The sequence below is a fragment of the Marmota marmota genome, unplaced genomic scaffold (assembly GCF_001458135.2).
Source record: "Marmota marmota marmota unplaced genomic scaffold, marMar, whole genome shotgun sequence".
NCBI lineage: Eukaryota > Metazoa > Chordata > Mammalia > Rodentia > Sciuridae > Marmota > Marmota marmota.
Window position 1 is genome coordinate 15,743,078 of NW_025999913.1, and position 20,689 is coordinate 15,763,766.

General features: G+C 46.3%; 1 protein-coding gene across 8 annotated transcripts in view; it reads left to right on the forward strand.

Annotated features, from left to right (window-relative positions):
• Cdkal1 (CDK5 regulatory subunit associated protein 1 like 1) overlaps positions 1–20,689 on the forward strand; it is a 551,843-nt gene that overhangs the window by 436,099 nt on the left and 95,055 nt on the right. For all 8 annotated transcript variants that reach the window (XM_048799852.1, XM_015494064.2, XM_015494065.2 and 5 more), the window contains one exon: positions 2,991–3,053. In XM_048799852.1, the coding sequence (XP_048655809.1) occupies positions 2,991–3,053 (63 nt within the window). The remainder of the gene's footprint in view (positions 1–2,990; positions 3,054–20,689) is intronic.

The window sequence follows — 20,689 nt, forward strand, 5'->3', positions numbered from 1 at the left end:
CTCAGAGTGGAATGAAAGCAGTTTGTAAAGTGCAGTCCCTGTAGGGGAGGGTGTCCTGCCTCTCAGGATACTCAGGTTTTACCAGACTTGCACGCTGACGCCTCTTTTTGGGACCCGGCTGCAGCCCGCGGAGACTGCAGCACCCAGCATGCACTTTTCAACATCTTCTCACCATCATGGCCTGTGCCTTGGCTCAGTGATGAAGGTGACTCGAGGGACCTGGTCCAATTCTGGGAGAAACGTTTGTGGCCCTCACTGCACTTTGGCCACAGTTGCTCAAGTTCATCACTGCACTTGTTTCACACGTTTACTTTTCAAACACTTGGAGAATGAACAGGTGGTTGCGTGACTGTGGTGTTTGTTTTAACAGGCTGAAAGGTGGAGGTAACTTAGACATGTCCTACGATGCAATAGGAAAATACCCAATTATTCCGTTTTGGGCTCAGCTTTGGGTTTCAGTTAAAACTGCTGATGGCAAAGCTCAGCAGGTCTTGCCGAGTAGCACTCTGGCAGCTGCTGCATGGGAAGTGGGCTCGCTGGTAACAGTGGCCTGGTCTTGGTTACCTGTGACCTTCCCAGTGGCTGCAGTGTGGGAACTTGGTGAGGGAGCTCCTCTCAGAGCCTCTGAGATCACCTGTGCCACTGTGACTCCCGAGGAGCTGGAAGCCCCCGTCTGTTCGGCATGCTCTAGAATCCAGCTTGCAGGACCCTCGGCCTGAGTGGAGAACACGCTGAAGGCAAATCCCCAAAACGACAGCTGATTGTTGCCACCTCATCCTCATCCATTCAGGACAGAGGCCAGGATGGGCTTTGGAACCACCATCACCGAGCAAGTGGAAGGAGCAGGGGTTTCACTGGATAGCTAATCACGATTTCAGGGTGTTTCTTCCTGAACCTCAATGACTTTAAGATTACGGGTGAACACACACCGCCTTTATGATTCACAGCCAACTCTACTGGTGTATGACCAAGTTGTTTTCAGTAACAACAGGGCTGGGGGACATTGTTTCCCTGCTGGCTTCTTCTGAGCCACTCCAAGTAGCTTTGTATTTCCCTCCGGAACTTATGCAAAGTCGCTTATGATAGAAGGCGTTAGGGCCGGGGCGTAGCTCATTGGTAGAGCACGTGCTTAACACACATGAGGCCCCAGGTTCCATTTCAGCACCAAAACCAGAAAGAGTAGGGGGCATGTGGTTCTTGGCTGTGAACATGGAGGTGCCAAACCCACACACCAAGGTCACACAAAGATCACACAAAGCAACTTGCTTATCTATCTGCCAGCTCAAACTAGTAGCTCAACCATTTCTAAGACTGACGAGTCCTTGGGACACTTCCTAAATTAAATATTGATATGCTGTGCCTATTTTATCTTCCCTGGCACCATTTCCTTTCTGGAAAAAAAATAAAATGTTCCCCAGTGTGGTATATCAATTCCTCTACCAAAGGAAGTGTTAGTATTCGTGAAGTATAAGCCAAGAATAGTTACATCAGCTAAGTGTGTAAAAGGAGAGGGAGAGAGAATCGCCAGCTCATGAAAACTTAGATGGCAAGTGATGTGTTCAAAGCAGATCCCAAGGCTCCCAGAGCAGCCTTTCATAGCCAAGGGAGCTGCATCCAGTCCCTGGAAGGTGCAGCTCACTGTGCAGCACTCTGCAGGGGAGAAGGAGGGCTAAGTGACTCCCAAGCCAAGGGGTCAGAAGGACCATCCAAGCGCAGGACACACAGGGCAGGAATTTCGGCAGAATCTGGGAGGGGTGACTTTCAGTGGGTATCAAAATTGAAAGTAGTTCTGGAATAGTGCACTGGCCTCTGGGAGACGACGAGTGTGACGACTGATTTGAACATCAGAGGTGCTGTTGAGCGGGGTGGCTGCAGAAGTTGCACAGAACCCTGCAGGGGATCTGCTGTGACCCCCAGCACTGGGGAGGTGTGGTGACGTGCCCACAAGGGTAACCAAGTACGTAGGGCATGCTCCCCGATGCCAGGTGGATACCAGGCAAGGAGTCTCTCCCAAGCCAGACAGAAGCAGCCCCAGCACCTGGTGATTGGAAGATCTGAGGAGAAGCAGAAGCAGGACAGGGGCAGTGTTAAGGACACGTGGACGACCGCGTTCATGACAGAATTTTAAGATGTGGCAGCGGGCTAATTCTATGATGGAAAACAATTACGCAGAATAAATTATCAGCAGCTGAGAACGTTTCGTATCCATTCTAAAAATGTGTGCGTGCACACATGGACACGTGGAAGACTCGGCCCCAGGCACAAAGCTGTTCGTAGTGGTTGTGGGGTGGGCAGGTCACAGTGGAAGAGAAAGAAAGCCATGGCTCTAGTTGGCTGTAATGAGAGACGCCCACACTTCCCACTTGTTGCAGGAGGTGGACAGGGGACTTGAATAGCGCTATTCAGCTTGAAAGGTGCTCATCATTACAGATGTCAGGTCATGTGTATAATTCAGATGTACTTATTAATTTAGCCAACGTTTATTGAGTGCCTACTGTAAGGGACACTGTGCACAGCACCTGGGCTCTGTAGCAGAGAAAGAACAAAGTGCTTTCACCTCGTGGACTCAGGCAGACAGGCTCAGGCTGTGCCAAGGAACCGAGTGGCAGAGCCTCCAAGGGGATGCATGTGGCCAGTTCTGAGGAGGAGCACTTGTTGCTACAGTGAAATCAAAAGTGACCAAAATGCATGTTGAGTTTTCTTTATTTTTACTATTTTTTCTTTCAGTCTCTGAATCATGCATTCTGTGATAGTTTTTGATGATAATTGGTTTTAATTTTGAAACTTAGAAAGAGGGTGCACAGCCGCTTTGTGACTGTGATCTGCATGACCGTGGTCACGTCACTGGTTTCTGCTCTTACCCATTTGTCCCCTCAGCTTGCACAAAGGAAGAATCTCTGAATAAATCTCTGTACAGATGGATGCAGGCTTGTGTGCCTGGTGTGGACTGTGCCACCATCAACCTCAACGCTTATCTTTTTCTTCCACAGAAGAAACAGAGGACCAAAGACCTTTCTCGGGTGTTTCACTCCTACAGTCCGTACGATCACAAGGTAAGAGGAGCACGCTGTCATGCCTCGGGTGTTGGTTATTGGTGATGATTGGCATTTTAATATGAAAACCTCCAGGATTGTATTCAGTAATGATACCTTCAGACTGAGGTCTTTCTGAACATGGAGCACAGTTTTTACCAATGTATGCTTATTTTAAAGTACACTTACCCGTTAAATTTATGTTTCAATTTAAATTGTCAATGCCTATAAAGATAACAGAAAATTTGAATTTCTAAACTAAAATAATTATATTTCATTTACATTAAAAGCCATTGATAGGGCTGGGACTGTCACTTAGTGGTAGATCACTTGCTTAGCACATGGGTTCTATCTCTAATACCGCCAAAAAAAATTATCAACATGCCAGTGACATCTCAAAAACTGAAAAGACAGATTTGGGGTATTTGTTTGGTTTTTGCTATTTTGTTGTTATAGTTGTTGTTTTTGGTTAGTTTTGTGTATTATTTCCAAACAGTCCAGTGAGTAAATTAGGTTTTTAGATTGGTAAAGGTAGTTGAAACGTTGACTGCCAAATCTTGGTTACCCATTGCTCTGGTTGTTATTTTCCTAAATGATAATCCTTACAAAAAGTGTGCAGCATTATATCTGAAATATTTACTATTAAGAGTTTTGCTGGGCCAGTGTGGTAGTGCACACCTGTATTCCCAGTGACTCGGGAAGCTGAGGCAGGAGGATCACAAGCTCAAGGCCAGCCCCAGCAATTTAGTGAGGCCCTAAGCAACTTAGTGAGACCCTGTCTCAAAATTTAAAAAAAAAAAAAAAAAAAGAGCTGGTGATGTGACTGACTGGTAAAGCACCCCTAGGTTCAATCCCTAGCACAAAAATAAATAAATAAATAAACAGATTTTAAAAAGAAAGTTTTGCTGGACAGAATAAGACCAAAAACTTTCATGCCCTCCATGTACCATGGCCTGCTTTATGAAGACTTTTGGTCATTCTTGCTTCATTTTATACCCACGCTTTCCATCCCCTCCCCATTTGAAGAGTTCCCAGATTTCTAAGTATTTTACTATATATTTATAAAAGATAAGGACTCCCTTATAAAAAAATCACATACTTTAATTCATTTTTGAGAAAATGCTTAACTCTTCATGGGAATATATCACAAGATCTGTAAGACTCGTGTTAAGCTTCTGAGCTAAGTAAGGTTCCAATAAATCTGCTAATTTGAGGTGATTTCAGGAGCAAACGAAAAATGTGCACAGTTGAAATGCTAATATAAACTGAAATCTTATTCTATGAAATTATAGGCAGACATGTGGTGGGGATTGTTTAACTATCCAAAATAAGTGGTGTGAAGGCCACTTCCCTCAGCTGGGAGCAGAGTTGTCTGCCTCGGGAGGAGGTGCTCATGCCAGTTGCTCATGGAAGCAAAGAGAACTGAATGGTTTCTGGTGTTTCTAAAGTGACCATTGACTTAAGAACCAGAAATTTGTAAAAGATGTTTATGCTGAACATGACCATAGCGCCAGGCAACACTAAATCATTTCTTTTTTTTTTTTTTTTAATTTTATTGTTGGTTGTTCAAAACATTACACAGTCATTTCAACTTAACATTTTTGAAGCTAAATCAGTCACTTTGCAGAGCATAGAACTTTGTTGGTGACTGAGAGGGCCAGTGACCTCTGACCATGCCGGGGTCGGAGCAGGCTGATGGGTAATGCAATAGCAGAAGGAACCCGACTGGCCAGATTACTGATGGGCTGTTGCCTTGGGGGGGGGGGGAGATAAAGCCTTTAATTAACCCCAGCACTGGCTAAAGTTAGCGTTTAGCCCCAGCAACACACACACACAGGCTGTGACATATCAAAGGTTTTGCCTGGCTTGCCTAACTTTTGCCCACTTCTAACATTCCTGAATTTGTAGTTCAGGGAAATTCCACGACTCTTTTATTAGAACTCCTGATGGAACCTGGCCATCTGCAGCCCTCCTGGCTTCCTCTTCATATCCTTTGTGGCACTGTATCAAAGTCACCTCCGATTATTTTGGCTTCTCTTGTGAAGACTTCATTCCCCTACAAATTAGTCATCAGGCAATGAAGAGTTGGATATCCCTGCTGGATGCAGTTCCCTTTGATCTTTGCTTTAACCTTGGTAATAAATTATTGTAAGTAGGTAGGTTGTTTGATGAGTGATTTCTGAAGCTCCAGGTTTGGTCTGTTGGCTTTCTGTTTCTTATTGTGTGTGTGTGTGTGTGTGTGTGTGTGTGTGTGTGTGTGTGTAGTGAAGGAAAAAGGGAACTTTTGTTGTAGGCAGCCCCTGGGCCCTTTGTAACCTCCTCCCATTTTCTCAGGCAGCATTCAGGCAACTCTAACCAGGTTACTCTTGACTTCTTCTCTTGTTTGGCCTGTCCACCAAGACTGGAACCATATAAAGTAACAGGCACTGTGTTCTCAATTTAGCATGCTGTTTTTCCCCATAAATAAAATAATAGAGGGTTGTGTTTCAAGTTACTTTGTCATTTTAATTACCCAATTACATTCAAGCAAATTAGTTCTAGGCAGATAGGTTTTATTGTAAAAACATTTTACAAGGTGTGGTTAACATTGGTTCTAACATCTCATGCTCAATGAGCTCGCTGGAGTGATCGTCAGAAAAACACACACAATTGTAAATGAAAGCTTCTACAAAACACAAACCAGTTGCTTGCGATTTGCTTTCTGAAAGTCAAAGATGGGGTGAGTTGGGACAGTGAAATAAGAGGGACAACTGCTGATCAACAATGGTGAGGGATGGGCTTGTGGTGGCTTCTCCTGTGTATCTTGTCATATGATTGAAATTTTCCATAATAAGAAAGATGCAAAAGTAAAATGAACCCTCGTTGCCCCGGGGAGCGCATGCTCCGATTCTCTTCCTTGCTGGCTAAACCCCTTTAGAGTTAATTTTCTCCTTGACCTACATTTGTCCCAGGGGAGGAACACTCAGCATTCAGTGGGTTCATCATGCTGAGTAAACTAAAAAATGCCACTCCTGCTCCAAAGTTGGCCTGATTTCCTGGGATTTGTTCCCAAATTATAGTGGGTCATTTAAATGCTAGCCTTGCCTCCTAGAAACTGTTAAAGCGGTTCTAATTACAGGGGTAGCCAGCGCGACCGTTTTGTTCTTGGTGAGTCAGCTATATCACTCTTTCCTGCCCCCAGCCCAGATTGCTCCTGCCTGACCCCAGACACAGGAAAGTCACCAGGTTAAACAAACGTGTTGTTCGAGTGAGGCCAGGTGCGTTTCTTAATCATACCCCAAAACCCTTGCTGAGGTTGTAAGTGGTCAGTTGGTTTTCTCTGAAATGCTGTTGCAAAAAGCAAACAAAGCTCAAAGCAAAAAGTGTACCCAGAATAAGTCCTAGGAAATGCATCATTCCTTACACTAAGAAACGTGGCTCCAGATTGGAAGAATTTTATTTCAGACTTTTGTCTCTGGTTTCATGTCCAATTTTTAAAAATTGTTTTCAGGAATTCTTCTAGTCTTTAAAAAAAAAAAAAACTTGCACAGAAAGGCTTGACCAGAGCCGGTTCCCATTTATCTGTAATAAAAGGGAACATTAGTAAATGTAATCCAAAAGAGTAGGTAATCTGATTGTATTTTAGGCATTCTTTCCCACGTGATTTTAATAAATAGCAAACATGGCTTGTGGTTTCTGAAAGCATGTCGTAATCCCTACCGGGAAAGGTCGCAGGGCAGAGGCCTTCCAGGTCACAGAAGGTCAACCTTCCGTGGGTTTCCTTCAAGTAAGTCACAAGTGAGAGAAGGCTACAATTACAACACTTTATACCAGCCATGTGTGGTGTGTCCTTGGCCTGAAGAAAATCTTAGCGTCTCTTTTTCTTTCTTTCTTTTTGTTCTATTTTATCAGGATTGTGTGCTCAGGGGGAAATCTACGTTTATTAGCCATATGCAGATGTTTAGAATCTAATATAAAATCATAAAATATGAAAATGCTTGGAAGGAAAAAGAAAATTCTGTTTAAGTCTGTGACAGTTTACAACATGTGGAAATTTGAGTAAATTCCTAAATGCAATTCATCGTTGTGACTTAACATCTACTCCACCATTAGAGTGAGCCTTCAATAGGTTGTCATTATTGCGCTGTATGTGCCTTGTGAAGAGGGCATCTCGTTTTCATGTTGGTCATCTTTTCACAGGTACAGTCATAGATCAAGGTGTGCTGAGGGGGTCATGTAGTTCATAGCTCCGTGTTGGGCTTTGCTTTCTGTCTGGTGACTGACCGTTATTTTAACTATCTTTCTCCATACCTAGATTTATCTCAACTAAGCTTAAGTAAATTCATGCGTGTCCAGGGGGCAGCTCTGAGTGAGTGCTCTTGGTAAGGTCACTCTGCGTGGAAGGAGGGAGAACTAGCTAGTCCTGTGCTCAGCCAGCACTGTGCCAGTCTGGGCGGTTCGAACCCAGCTTGGAATTTGCAAGAAAGCCAGGCAGGCTGCTCAAAGCATTATTTCATTCTCTCCCGCGACCCCATTACTTCTTCAGCCCTCATCTACCCACACCCCATTCTTTTCCAAAAAAATCAGTTCTACAAAGGTAGAGTCCCGGTTACCCACGCCACAGTCAGCCTAACAGAGGGTGGCTATTGCTTCAGGAATTCAGAGCTTCAGAGAGCAGTGACGGCACACTAAACGCAAGCAAGGACAGGTTGTAAGACTGCAGGTCGTTAACAGGGGAACTCGAAAATTGCAGCGTCCCAGAGCACTTAACTTAGACCCAAGCCCAGAGCTCCCAGTACAGGCTAGTAGTCCCAGGGGGAAACAATTGGGATTAATTTACATTGAAAAGCAGATGTTTTGTTTAAAAACATTAAGATGTACATATCCTATTTTTTAAAACATTGGTGTTTTAGGAACAAATTGCACTTCTCTTAAAAATTCTTAGGAACAGCTAGTTCTTAAGATCGGGTAAATGAACTGTAGACAGTGGTGGGGTTAACAAAAACAAAGAGCGAACATGTGTGGGCAGTCAGGTAGGGGACAGCAAATATGTGCTCAGGAGACATAGGACGCAGAACCAAGAGTAGCCCACACGATTCACTTATAATTAGATTTTATAGAAGTACTAAAATCGTTGAGAATTATTACATTTTTTATCTTCAGGAAAGATTGTTGCAGACATAACTTGAATGGAATGACTGTGAGAACCATATCAGCGCAATTAATTCTTAATTGCAGTATTAAATGCACAAACGGTATCCATATGTGCTTTGGTAATCCACACTTCCTAAAACTACCTTAAGAACTGTTACTCCAGATACATCTGGGATTCATTTCTACTAGGGCACAGTGAAGTATTATGTAATGCAAATGTAAAATAATGTTTTCTGCGGCCTTGTTTGGGCAGAAGCATATAGTAAAACTGTGTGTCAGAGGTCTTGGGTTACTCTACCATCCCTCCTTCCCTGAGAGTCTAGTAAATCTCTGTAACATCAGATTTCAGAAATACTCTTGTCATACCTCATATGCAAGAGGCAGTTTCATTTCGGAAATCACTTATTGATTTATATTTCTCTGTTCATCAGATTTGTCTGGCAATTTAAGATATCAAAAGTCACTTCACCCAACTCTTTAGTTTGGAGACAGAGGGCCCTTTGCTGGCTCTTGAGGAAGCCGAGCATCGTGGAGCCTTCAGTAGCCTCTGGGCTTTGAATAACATCACGTGCCCCTGCCCCGGGTGCTTGGAGCTGCCCTAGAGAGATGTGAACTTGGGCTTCTGCCTGCTGGCCCTATGGAGCTCTGAGCTATCTGCTGTCTGGAAATAGCAAATATAGTCTGAATGGATCCGGCACCCTAAGATAGCCAGGTTTTCACGGCGTGTGCAGATAAGGAAATAAGCCTGGATTTGGCGTGTTTACGTATGCCATGCTGAAAACAGTCCTCTGCAGCAGGTGGCCCAAAGCCAGTTGTGCACTTAACTCTCTTTCCCATCCTTGGCAAAGATAAAAAATGTTTAAAAAGTAATTTTAAGGATGTTGCTAAATATTGGATACATGTCTAATTGATGGAGTGTTCTCATGTGAAAACCATGCTCAGGTCAAGGCCTTGGGATACAGGGCACTGAATACTGCAGTAAACATGAAATCCATTTTCTCAGGCTCACTCTCAGGCCAAATGAGTGGCCCAGCCTCGGAATGAAAGACAGGCCAAAGCGCTCCCCTGGGGTGGAATCCGCCTGCGGTTATTAAGATGTCACTTCTCCAGGTGACCGTACAGTGGTTGCTGAAGCTGCAGACCTAGCTCAGCTGAGAGCTGTGGCAGCCAGCGTCTCTGCCCATGCCCTGCTTCCCGTCTCTGCCAGGGTCCACAGCTTGTTCCCCTTTGTAACCCTCATCAGTTTGTGGTTCAAGTTGCAGAGCAGATCCTGTTGCCTTGGACCTAACTTTGATATTGTACCTGTATGTTTTCCCTTTTCCTTTTAATGCAATACAGTTCTAAAAATTAAACATTTTATACATAGTGGTGTCACTGCAGGGATGGGTGGCTGGCAAGTATGTACAAACGCAGAGAGTCTGATGCTGTTGAAATGATGTATCCAGGCACCTACAGATGCCAGAATCTGCTCTGCCAGTCACCCTGAGAACTGGCAAAGGGAAGGAAAGCTGCCCAGATCCTTTTTAATGATGATGATGATGATGCTACCTTTTAAAGCCCACCACATAACTGCACTCTTCTAACAGCTTTTCGTGTGCTACACAACTCACTCACTACACCGGCTCTCTAAAGTGAGTGTGCCTCTTGTTCCTTTTTACACATTAGCAAACAGAGACAGAGAAGTTCAAGACTAAAATAAAAGCAGGTCTGTTGCAGAGCGGCCTCACTCCACGCCCATGCTTATCACCTCCAAGCCACTGCGTCACAAGGTGTGATGGCTGACAATCCCAGCATTAGATTCTCTGATGGAAGGGGGAATGTCTGGATCGGAGTGGGCCTTCTTACTGCTGGATGGCAGCGTAGTGTCCAGTGGACATTTGAGTTCCTAGAGCCCAGGCTGCAGGGGATACCCTTAGGCTAAAGGACAAAGAAATAGGCTAAGCTGCAGACGACAAACTTAAGGCACTAAGCAAAGCTGGGGCCAGGGGCCTGGAGATGGGGAGGTGGCAGCAGAGCCAGAGAGAGCGGCCAAAGTGCTGACCTGTCCCCGACCAGGACCCCAGCTGTGCTAATCACCAGCCTGCAGTACAAATCCTGCTGCACAGAACAACTTCCAGACTCTGTTTACAAAGAACAGAGAATGGAAGGTATTTCCACAGACCAGCAGTGGTCTTCTCTAGGGTTTGTGTGCAGGTAAGCAGCCATGATCATAGTTCGCATTCATAGCACTTTTTAAATGTATGCACTCACATTCTTCTCTTGCCATCCAGAGACCAGAGGTTTTTAGCTTCCAGGAAGAAAATAAGTAGGTAAACTTTGTGACTTCTTTATGGGTATATTAGCCATTATAATGCAGAAGTGAGAGTTTGCCAGGCCGTGGTTTAAGAACGTGGTAGTTCGTAGAATATTCTCTCCCCTCTACCTAGTGATCCAAGCACCCCCAGGAATATCAGTAATAGAGGAAAAGCTAAGTTCATGATCAAATCCTTTACAACATTCATTGTAAAAGTGCTGATTTTAAAAATTAACCCAAAGATTTACATAGATACATACCTCCTGTGTTTTCAGATTATTTGTCACGCTTAAAGGTACCTCCATTTCTGCTGTCGTGGGTTAGTCACTGCCTCTGTGAAGTTCTCTTCCACAGGAGGAGGCCAGCAAAGGTTCAAAGAGGTTTCTGTGTTGGACCAAGAGCCACAGTGGGCACCGACCATTGCTACGCTGGTGGCCTGCCACTCTTCCACCACTCACCAGTGTCCTCCGTCACCGCTTCTGGCACCCAGGAGGATGGTCACCATTCCCTTTCCTTCTTGACAGTGCTGGGCTTGCTCCATCCCTGCCCCATCAGCCGTCTTGCTCTGTGTCTCCCCAGCCACATGCACTACCACCAGCCAACTTCTCTCCCTCCTGTGGGGGTAACGCACAGCCAGCACGCTCCACTTGGTATGTGAGGCCAGTGGCGTGCAGGTTGCCAGAGTCAGCAAATAAAAATAAAAGACACCCAGTTAAATCTGAATTTCAGGTAAGCAGTGAGGTGTTTTTCAGTAGAAGTATGTCTCATGCAATATAAGGGACATATTTATACTAGAAATTTATTCATTGGTCATCTGAAATCTATGTTTAGGTTTCAATTTTTTTTTTTTTTTTTTAAGCTCCACTCTGGAGTCTAAGGCTGTGGAGAGCCCTGTGCTTGGTGAAGTGTGGCTCAGGCTGTTAGAGGAAGGCCCCAGGCCTGGCCTTCGTCTTCCACAGCACATTATTCACCAGGCCCCGAGCTGTGTGGGGCTCCCAGATGACCACAGGCCTTCCACCTGGGTTCTGAGCTGCATCAGACAGCTTCCAGAATGATCTACAAAGACTAGTGAACCAAAATGTTCTCATCAGCCAATAGTTCATTCCCTCTAGGGTTTTTTTTTTTTTTTTTTTGGGCAAGATTAGGAAGAAATAATTAGATTGTTAGCCTTTATGGTAACTTATAAATATATACATTTAACACTCTTCTCTTGAACTGGGAACTAGTAGTTTTTACATCTGAGAAGAAAATTCATTAACCATCTTCCCCTGACGAGGTTACCATCTCCCACCATGCCACACTCGGTCTTCAGGTGCCTTCAGAATTCCAAAGGCATCTTACTTGCACATGTCAAATAAAAGTAGAGGAGTTTTAAAGATTCAAGTTCTTTTCATTTAACTCCCATTATAACCAGACAGGTGGTGCATGCCTGTGATCCCAGTAACTGGGGAAGCTGAGGCAGGAGAAGCTCAAGTTCGAGACCAGCCTCTGCAAGACTCAAACTCAGAATGAAAAACAAAAAGGGCTGGGGATATGGCTCCTTGGAAGAGCGCCCCTGGGTTCAATCCCTGGTGCCGCGAAACAACTACAGCCGCCAGGATCGTTATATCAGACACATCAATTAGAAAGGAGGCTTCCATTTTTAATTACTGGAAAGTGCAATAGTAACCATAAGACAGAACCTAAGGAGCGACCTTCTAAAGTGTTTCTTTGTATTCTCTTTCTCCATGCAGTTCTAGGGATGGAACCCTGCGCGGGGCCTTGGCTTGTTGGGGAAGTGGTGTGTGCCCTCATTCCCCTTATTTCTTATTTTCTAATTTAATTTAAAATGAAATTTGAAGCTGGTACAGGGAGTGTCTTCATGATGTCCTGCCGTCTGTCCTCCCTGCTGTCCACGGCCTCTGTTCTCCAGCTCACTCCCTTCTCTTGCCGTCCCCCGGCCCTTCTCTGTGCGCGCTTTCCTCACTCTCCTCCCACTCCTGCACCTGCCTCGCTGTTTCTTGGGTCTCCTGCTCTCTGCCCTCCTCATGCTGCTGGGTGGCTGTGGAATTGGTGGGCTGTTCACTGGGGCACCTTGTGGCACCATTTCCCACGGCGGGAACGCTCGGTGCAGCTTCCTCTGCTCTCCCCAGTGAGTCTTGCCCTCTGGGTGGGGAGGGCCTGGGACTCCTGGACCCCCCACTGCTGGACAAGAAGGGACAGGAAGGGCTCTCTCCTGCCATCATTCTTCTCGTCCTTCAAGACCAGGGTCACTCTGCCTTCTGATGTGGAGTCTGCCCTCTGCTTCCAGTGTGGCCTGAGGGCGCCCGGTGTGACCTGCTGTGTCCTCCGCAGCTGGGCTCCTTTGCTGGGAGACAGACAGGCCCACAGCTGGGGTCAGGTGCTTGCCATCGAGGGGGCAAGGCCGAGATGGCTGCATGGTGACTGCTTTGATTTGGTGTATCTGTTGACACCACTGTCAGGCTGTGGGTGTCTTCAGACACAAGGTCACATCTTCCTCTCCCTCCCTCTCACCCAGCCCTGCGGGCTGGGATTTGATGTGTGGTAGGTGATGTGAGTATTCTATTCTTCTTGGTTCTGGGTCGTAACTACACTAGGCCTTTTCCTATCATCCCATGGCCAACACAGGACTGAAGTTCAGCCCTTTAATTCCCAGTCTGGGGCTCTGTCTACGGGAACAGAGTGGGATGTAGGAATGTCCTGTAGCAACCCCCAGCAGTGGGAGGTTGTGCTTTAATTACAAAATAGGTAATAAGTGCACTTAATACCATATTCAAAGACACTCTCCCTGGAAACCCTGCCCTAGAGCCCCTGTTTCCCTCTCCAGAGGAGCCACTATTTCTGGGTTTTTGCGTCCGCTTCTCGAGGATGTTTTTGTTTTTGCTTTGTTTTATGGGACTGGAGATTAAACCCAGGGGGCATTCTATAACAGAGCTACAATCCCAGCCCTTTTTATTTTGTGAAAGGGTCTCACTAAGTTGTTGAGATGCCTCAGCCTTCTGAGGCACTGGGATTATAGGGACGCACCACTGGGACCAGTTTACAGTCATTTTGTGTGTATAGAGATGTCCTTTTTAAAATTCAGACAACATACTATAAATCTTCTGTTTATTTCTTGCTTTGCAGTGTATTTTGAAGATAATTTCAGTCAGTGTGCAAAGAGCTGCCTCATTTAAAAAAAAAAAAGGTATACATTCTATACTAGATGTTTACTGTATTTATTTAACTAAACTCATTGACGGGTCTCCTGGTGTTTTAATCTGAATGCTGCAGAGTGTAGCGTCACAACATGTCATCACATGCATGTGCCCCATGGTAGCGTGGAGCTGGAGGGGAGCTTGTGCTTTTAAACCAGGTGGCTGCTGCCTGCTCAGCAGGCCTGAGTGCACACACGCTCCCACCAGCAGGGTGGGAATCTGGCTTCCCCACTCCCTGCCTGCACACCCGTCACCCAGCTTTTAAGAAATCTCTTCCTTATAGAGGAAAAAGCATCTTATGGTGGTTTTGATTTATGTTTGTCTTATGGGTGTCTCAGATCTGTGACTCTTCTACCTGTCAGCTTTGTGATGTTGGGAAGAGATATAAGTTCTCTTAATACTTCAGTGTTCTCCTGTTCAGTCAATTATAAGACTCCCATTAGTTTATACGACAGTAGGAAGAAAAAATATACTGCTCACTACAGTGGTGAGAATTTCTCCAATTCAGAGAAGCTAAAATGTAAGGGGAAAATGTGTGTCTCCGAGTCGGGGAAATTTGCCTATTTATAGGGTTGTCACAGTGAGATGGAGAGCATCTGGGACAGTGCCAGTGTGTGCTAACTGCTCAGTAAGTGACTGCTAGCGCTTGTCTCCAGAGTGCCGGCTCTACCACTCGTGCCACACGGTGTATTCCCATAAGTGACCAAGTGGCCCTTGTTAGTGTGGAGTTGTAGTTGCTACAGCGTAAGCAGCAGTTCCGTCCGTTTGTTGAGTCATGTTTTCTGACACCTGGCACAGTGCTTGGCAGATGTAAGTGCCGTGTAAATACTGATGACTGGAGGGACTGACCATTTCCTCCTCAACACTCGAGTGGAATTTGTGTAGGAATCTTGATTTTTTTCTGAGGAGCAGGTGCAGGAGTTCTCGGGTCTTTGCCTGCCCTCTCCCCACCTCACACTCCAGGGCTTCTCGACCTCATCGCAAACTGCGTGATTCCAGTTAAAATGACTTAGCCCGACTAAGCATGGTTTAAATGTGAAGATCCTTAACTTATAAAATCAAAACCTTGAATTGAAAGGGTTCTTGAAAATACTATTGATCAATAATTTTTCCCAGATCTGGGTCCCAATGTGCTTTCCGTAGTCTGTTTGGAATCCTAATAAGAATATGACAGGATTTCTGTGAATCCTACATTTTGGAATTTGTATGTTTAAAACACAATATATGGTTATGCGGTTCTTGCAACTGATGTGGTCTCAGGCAGTAATTCCACTACAGAAAGAATGGAGAAACACAAGCTTACCTTTGAAGTCCCGTGGTTTTCTTGGCTGAATCTGAGCTGGGATGATCCGTTGTTTTTGCCTTAACTGAGGCGCGGGCTGTGAGGACGTCCTTGCACCTGTGGTCCACTCAGTGGTGACCTTCCTTCTGACTCGGGGTTTTCTCACTCCGCAGCTTCCTCTGCACTTGTACTTTATTTACCTTGGTGATACGTATTTGAATATTTCTATACTGCCCAGGTCTCTGTTCTGAATCTTTGAGACTATAAAAGATAAACTGCCAGGCCTGATGGTGCACCCCGGCAATCCCAGCCACACGGCTTCCAAGGATCGCAAATTCGAGGCCAGTCTGGGGAACGTAGCAAGATTCTGTCTCAAAATAAAAACTAAATACAAAAGGTTGGGGATGTGGCTCAGTGATAAAGTGTCCCCGGGGTCAATGCCCAGTACCAAAAAGAAATAGTAATACCAGTTTAGTTGTTTGAAGAGGTGTAAAACAGAAATGTTGAGAATTTGTAAGTGGAGCTCTCTACATCTTTAGATTCACCTGTGTGCCTAATGCTGAGCTCTGACCGGAATCAGCGTTCATTGATGTGAGTAGCACCTGTCTTCTGGCTGCATTCTGTTCCCCGCCTTGTGACACCCTGCCACTCTGCACCACCGGGGTGTGCGCAGGGTTAAGCCTGGTCCGGCTGCTGGAAGTCGCTGAACACCGTGAGCCCATTTTCTTGGAAGCTCGTCCTTGCATCCCTGCAGGCCCCGCTCACAGACCTCACAGAGGAATGGAGGTGCTCTGTGGTTCTCTGAGTACCTGCCCGAGGCCGAGGTCCCCTCTCCCTGTCCCACAAGTCCATCCTTAGTAGAACGTGTGCCGGGGTGTTCGTCTGACGGTGTGGTCACTCTCCCTTCACTTGCTTGAAGACAATAAGGTCAAACCCTGAAAGTTTGCTCTGAAAAATTAAAGGGACCCTAATACCTCCCACTCCACCACCATCCAAGTCTGCAGGTAGGCCCAGAACAACAAGAGCATGGGCACCGCACTGTCCCCAGATGAGTGTCCCCAGAGGCCAGCAGCTGCCCCACTCCTGCTCTGCGGCACCTCTCCAGACTGACTACTGACTTAACGTTTGCTTTTTGTCCTTGATAGATCTAAACATTCAGCACTTGGAACATGCTGAAATAAAGCAATGGTTTTGAGCCAATGGGTGAAAACTGTCTTTCCAACTGAGTAAAGTTTGAACGTGTAATTCACGGTCTTATTATAACATCCCTCCAGGATGACAGCACGCTTGTCAGTGTGTGTGTTTCGCAGTATTTAGGTGAGGGATTAAAACAGTCCTTGTCCACCACGGGTTGGTCTCCCACCCTCATCCTGGTCCTCTCCCACCATCTCTCTTAAGGCGTGTTCCCGGGCGGCCCACCTGGCTCCTGGGTGGCCCACCTGGCTCCCGGGCATCCCTGAAGTGCGTACAGCAGAGAAGAGCAGCCGCCTTTCCTTTTGGGTGGAGCCTCACCCCCACCATCTCTGGGCACAAACTGTCCTCCCCAGCCCTGCTCCCGGGCACTGTCAGCACCAGGACTAATGTCAACACAGCCTCCCAGCAGCTAAGCCCCAGACCATGCCATCTTGGGCTCCTCCACCGGGTACCCATGACTTTTGATTGATCAGGTTTCCCCCATGACTCCCATGACCAATCTAGAGCTGGCTCACTCTTCATGGTCATTACCTCTGTGGAGACCTGGGCAGTGCTCTCCTGGATTTCTTATCTCTCCAACTGCTGTTCCTGTTTCCATGCTGACCAACCTCTCCCCAAACCCACTTTGCTCTCCTGCTGCTTTGATGAGGATACGTACAAAATGCAGTGAGACTACACTCTGTTCTCGAATCTCTGCACATTGTTCTAGTAGCTGCTGCTTCTCCAGCCCCCCTGTTTTACTTTCCCCTTCAGAACGCAGAGCTCCCCTTCTCTGTTGTCTGGCTTCTGTACTCAGCTTCTCGTGAAAGTTAGGTGTCCCTTTCACGTGCTCCCATGCTGTAGTCCCGCTAGGTTAAATAACCAAGAGGTGACAAGCAACTTGATGGTTGAATCGGGAACTACTTTATTGCGAGTGAACTCAGCAGGAACTGAGAACTCAAAGTAGCGGGCACCCAAGGTAGCAGGAGCCGCTTCTCTGCTGGACTGCAGAGGTACATATACCCAACTAATTACACACAGCTTAACTTAATTGACATCTAGACACAGCAGTCAGTCATTAAGGAATCCTCATCATCTTAATGGCTCATTGGCATTGGCTCAGAAACCACTCCTCCTAGCATACTGCCAGGCGCCATCTTAACTTGGTTGTGGCCCTCATCCCTCCCACAGTCTGTGCCTCCCCTACCTCCTGGTCTCTGTCTTCCCTGCAGTGGTTGACACAGAGTGGATACTTCAGAAAGTTCACTTGAAGAATGGGTCTGTTGTCCAAGGTCTAATTCTCCCCCACACAGGTGCTTTGAGTACAGATGTCCAAAACATCTTTTTGTTCCATGCACTCACAGGAAATGAAACGGCGAATGTGGACGACGGTGGTCCCGAAGGATTTCCATATTCTGTACTTAAAATCTCTCTCTTCTGTTCCTGGTTACAAAATGAGAGTTTGGATGAAACTTGATTCTCCACTTCTGTTGGCGGGTGGGGTCTGTGTAACCTGCAGGCCTCTGCAGCTGAGCAAACCTTGTAGTGTTAGAGCCACCAGGGCTTCAGCTAATGCTGGCGTCGCTCTGAGGGTCTCAGTTCTTCTCCATGCCGTCGAGTGTCCTGGTGCAGCTGTAGAGGGGCCTGCGCCCCCAGTGTGCGACACACCTCAGCAGATCACCACCAGCTTCTTTCCGGGTTCTGGTTTCACAGATCCAAAGAATGAAGTTCATGGGACGACAGAAGGCAAGAGTAAAAGGAGTAGGACTTATTCAAGTGTGAATAATAGAGGAAGGACTCTGCAAGGGTACGAGGGCCCCCTAAGCCAGCTGGTCTAGGGCTTTCCGCAGCGCCTGGGTCCACACCGTTGCTCCGGGTTTGTGCCAGTTGGGTTTGGAGGAGCACCAACACTGCTGCTTAGCCCTGCAGTCCTGACCGCTCCTTCCCTACGGCCGCTCTCCCGCTTGTGATGCCTGGGGCTCCAGGCTGTGGAGCGGCGTCTGCAGCGGCCCTGGACCGGGCTGCCTGAGTGCAACAGGTCAGCACCTCGGGCCCAGGCCGGCATGCTGGGCTCCAGCTCACCTGGGCCCCCACTCCACAGCTCTAGGACAAGGGCTTGGCTTCAGAATTCTCCAACTTGATGGCACACTATTGTCACCTGGGTGCTTGGGTCCCACGTGTCTGTGCAACCCGTCTGTGGCATGGCCTCTAACAGTTGGAAGGGAACAGATATACAGATTGGTTTCATTTCCTTCATTCCCCTCTCAGTGAGCGCCCCACTTTGGCCCCTGCCTGGTTCTGCAGTCAGGTCCCTTTCCCGTTTCTCCTGGTGTCCCTTCTAAGCCTCACGCCTTCCCCTAGCCCACCTGCCTCACCTTGGTCTCTGGGTGCCACCTCCCAGCCCCCTCGTGAGTTGCTTTCTGTTTCTGCCACTCCAACAGCAGTCCTGAGTCGACCGCCATTTGGAATTTCTTGTGTTACCCACACTGTTCTTCATCAGAGAATGCGACACTTCCCTGGGGATCTTAGTTGGCTCATTCAGGACTCTGTTGTGAATAACTTAGCTCATGCTCTTTTAAACAGAGATAATTTATAATTTATTAGCTTCCTTACCTGAACTGTCAAGGTAGTTTTGCATTAAGCAGGGTTTGATTCAGGGCTCCAGTCGCGTCACCAGGAGGCCTCACTTGGCAGACTTTGGTATTTCAACTGTTCTCATGCTTCCCTCCTTGGAGGAAGCAAAGTGGCTGCTGCAGCTCCACACCTCGTTCCTCATACTACCAAGTATAAAGAGAGAAGGCCTCTGCCCTGGGAAAGCCAACCGGAGTTCCACTACACCTGATCCTGTGGGTCATGGTACTTCCCTAAATTGGGACAGTGGGCTCATGTGTTGATTGAAAACCCAGTCAAGGTTTTCATTCCAAGATCTGGTGGTGAGGTTCCCTGACGAAGGTGTGAGGGACTCAGAGCAGAGAATTCTCTGAGGAGGGAAGGAAGGGAACAACCTAAATGTTCACAATACTGCAAATTGTTATCATGCCGTACTTCTGTAAGGGCTTACCAACATTGAGCAATATCTATTTAATTTGAAATCTCATACATGCATATATAGTAGAATTGTTTAGTTGTACTGGACCATTTTATAGTTCTAATGAAGTGAATAAACACACATGTTCTATTTTTATATACTGTAAAAGAAATAACTTGTCATTGAATTTATGAATGCAAGTTTTCTTACAAGTATTGTAACTTGCTCCACTAAATATAAGAAGAATGGTACGGCACAGTGTGAAGAACCGGCTTTTGTGCTTTGCCATTTAACTACCTGGATGACCTTGAAAAGTTCTTCGTTTTCTCTGATCACTGGTTTTGTTAACTGCTAAATGCATATCTAAATAATGCCTTTCATGGAATGTGTATCAGGTGAGATCATGCGTGTTAAAGCATCTAATGGAAACACAGTTACGTGTTTCTGTTCATTTTAGTACCTCTGCAGGTTGACTACCGGGCACATAAATGCGATTCCATCTTACTAATACATTGCTTTATTACTTAAAACTTGTTTTTATTTTGTGTAAAGAAACCTCAGAATAGCTTATATAAAAAATGTATTAGGGCTGGGGATGTGGCTCAAGCGGTAGCGCGCTTGCCTGGCATGTGCAGGGCGCTGGGTTCGATCTTCAGCACCACATAAAATAAAGATGTTGTGTCTGCCGAGAACTAAAAAAAAAAAAAAATTGAAAGATTCTCTCTCTCATCTCTCTCTCTCCAAAAAAAAAAAAAAAAAAAAAAGTATATTAAATCTAGACATGGAGGTGCGCACCTTAAATCCCAGCCACTTGGAAGGCCAAGGCAGGAGGGTTGCAAAGTTGAGACCAGCCTGGGCAACGTGGCCAGCCCCTATCTCCAAATAAAATGGGAAGGGCTGGCAGTGTCAGATCACTGGAAACTGCCAGGCTCAGGACCCAGTGCCCACCAACACACACACACACAGTCTAATAAGAAAAACACAAAATCTGAGTCACTGCTGTAATTGAAGAGAAAAGCTGGGCTCTGGGGAACAAAGGCAGAAAGACAAACACAGCCTGAATCCCAGCTACTGGGGAGGCTGAGGCAGGAGGACTGCAAGTTCAAGAGCAGCCTGGGTAACTGAAGACCCTGACTCAAAGTTGAAAAAAGTTTAGATAGGCTGAGGATGTGGCTCAGTGAACCCTTGGGTTCAATCCCCATTCCCCCCCTGCCCCCTGCAAAAAAAAAGACAAGCACACTAAATGCCCTGTTGACATTCTGTAACAGTGGGAAGGAGACAGTTCAAAAGTAGTGAGGACCTGTGCCCAAGGAAGGCCTGGAGACTCTTGGATCCTGTTCAGCGGAGATGCAGGATTTGGATCCACTGTCTCCTGGGTGTGTGTCAGATAATTGACCTTCTCTGAGATCAGCTTTCTCATATCTAAAATGGGAATTAAAAGGTAGTACCTCTCCCTTGAAGATATCATCGGGTTTGAATAAGGGAATGCGTGTTGAAAAGAGTGTCACAGTGCTCTGAATGCAGTAAGTGCTTAATAAATTTCAGTTATTA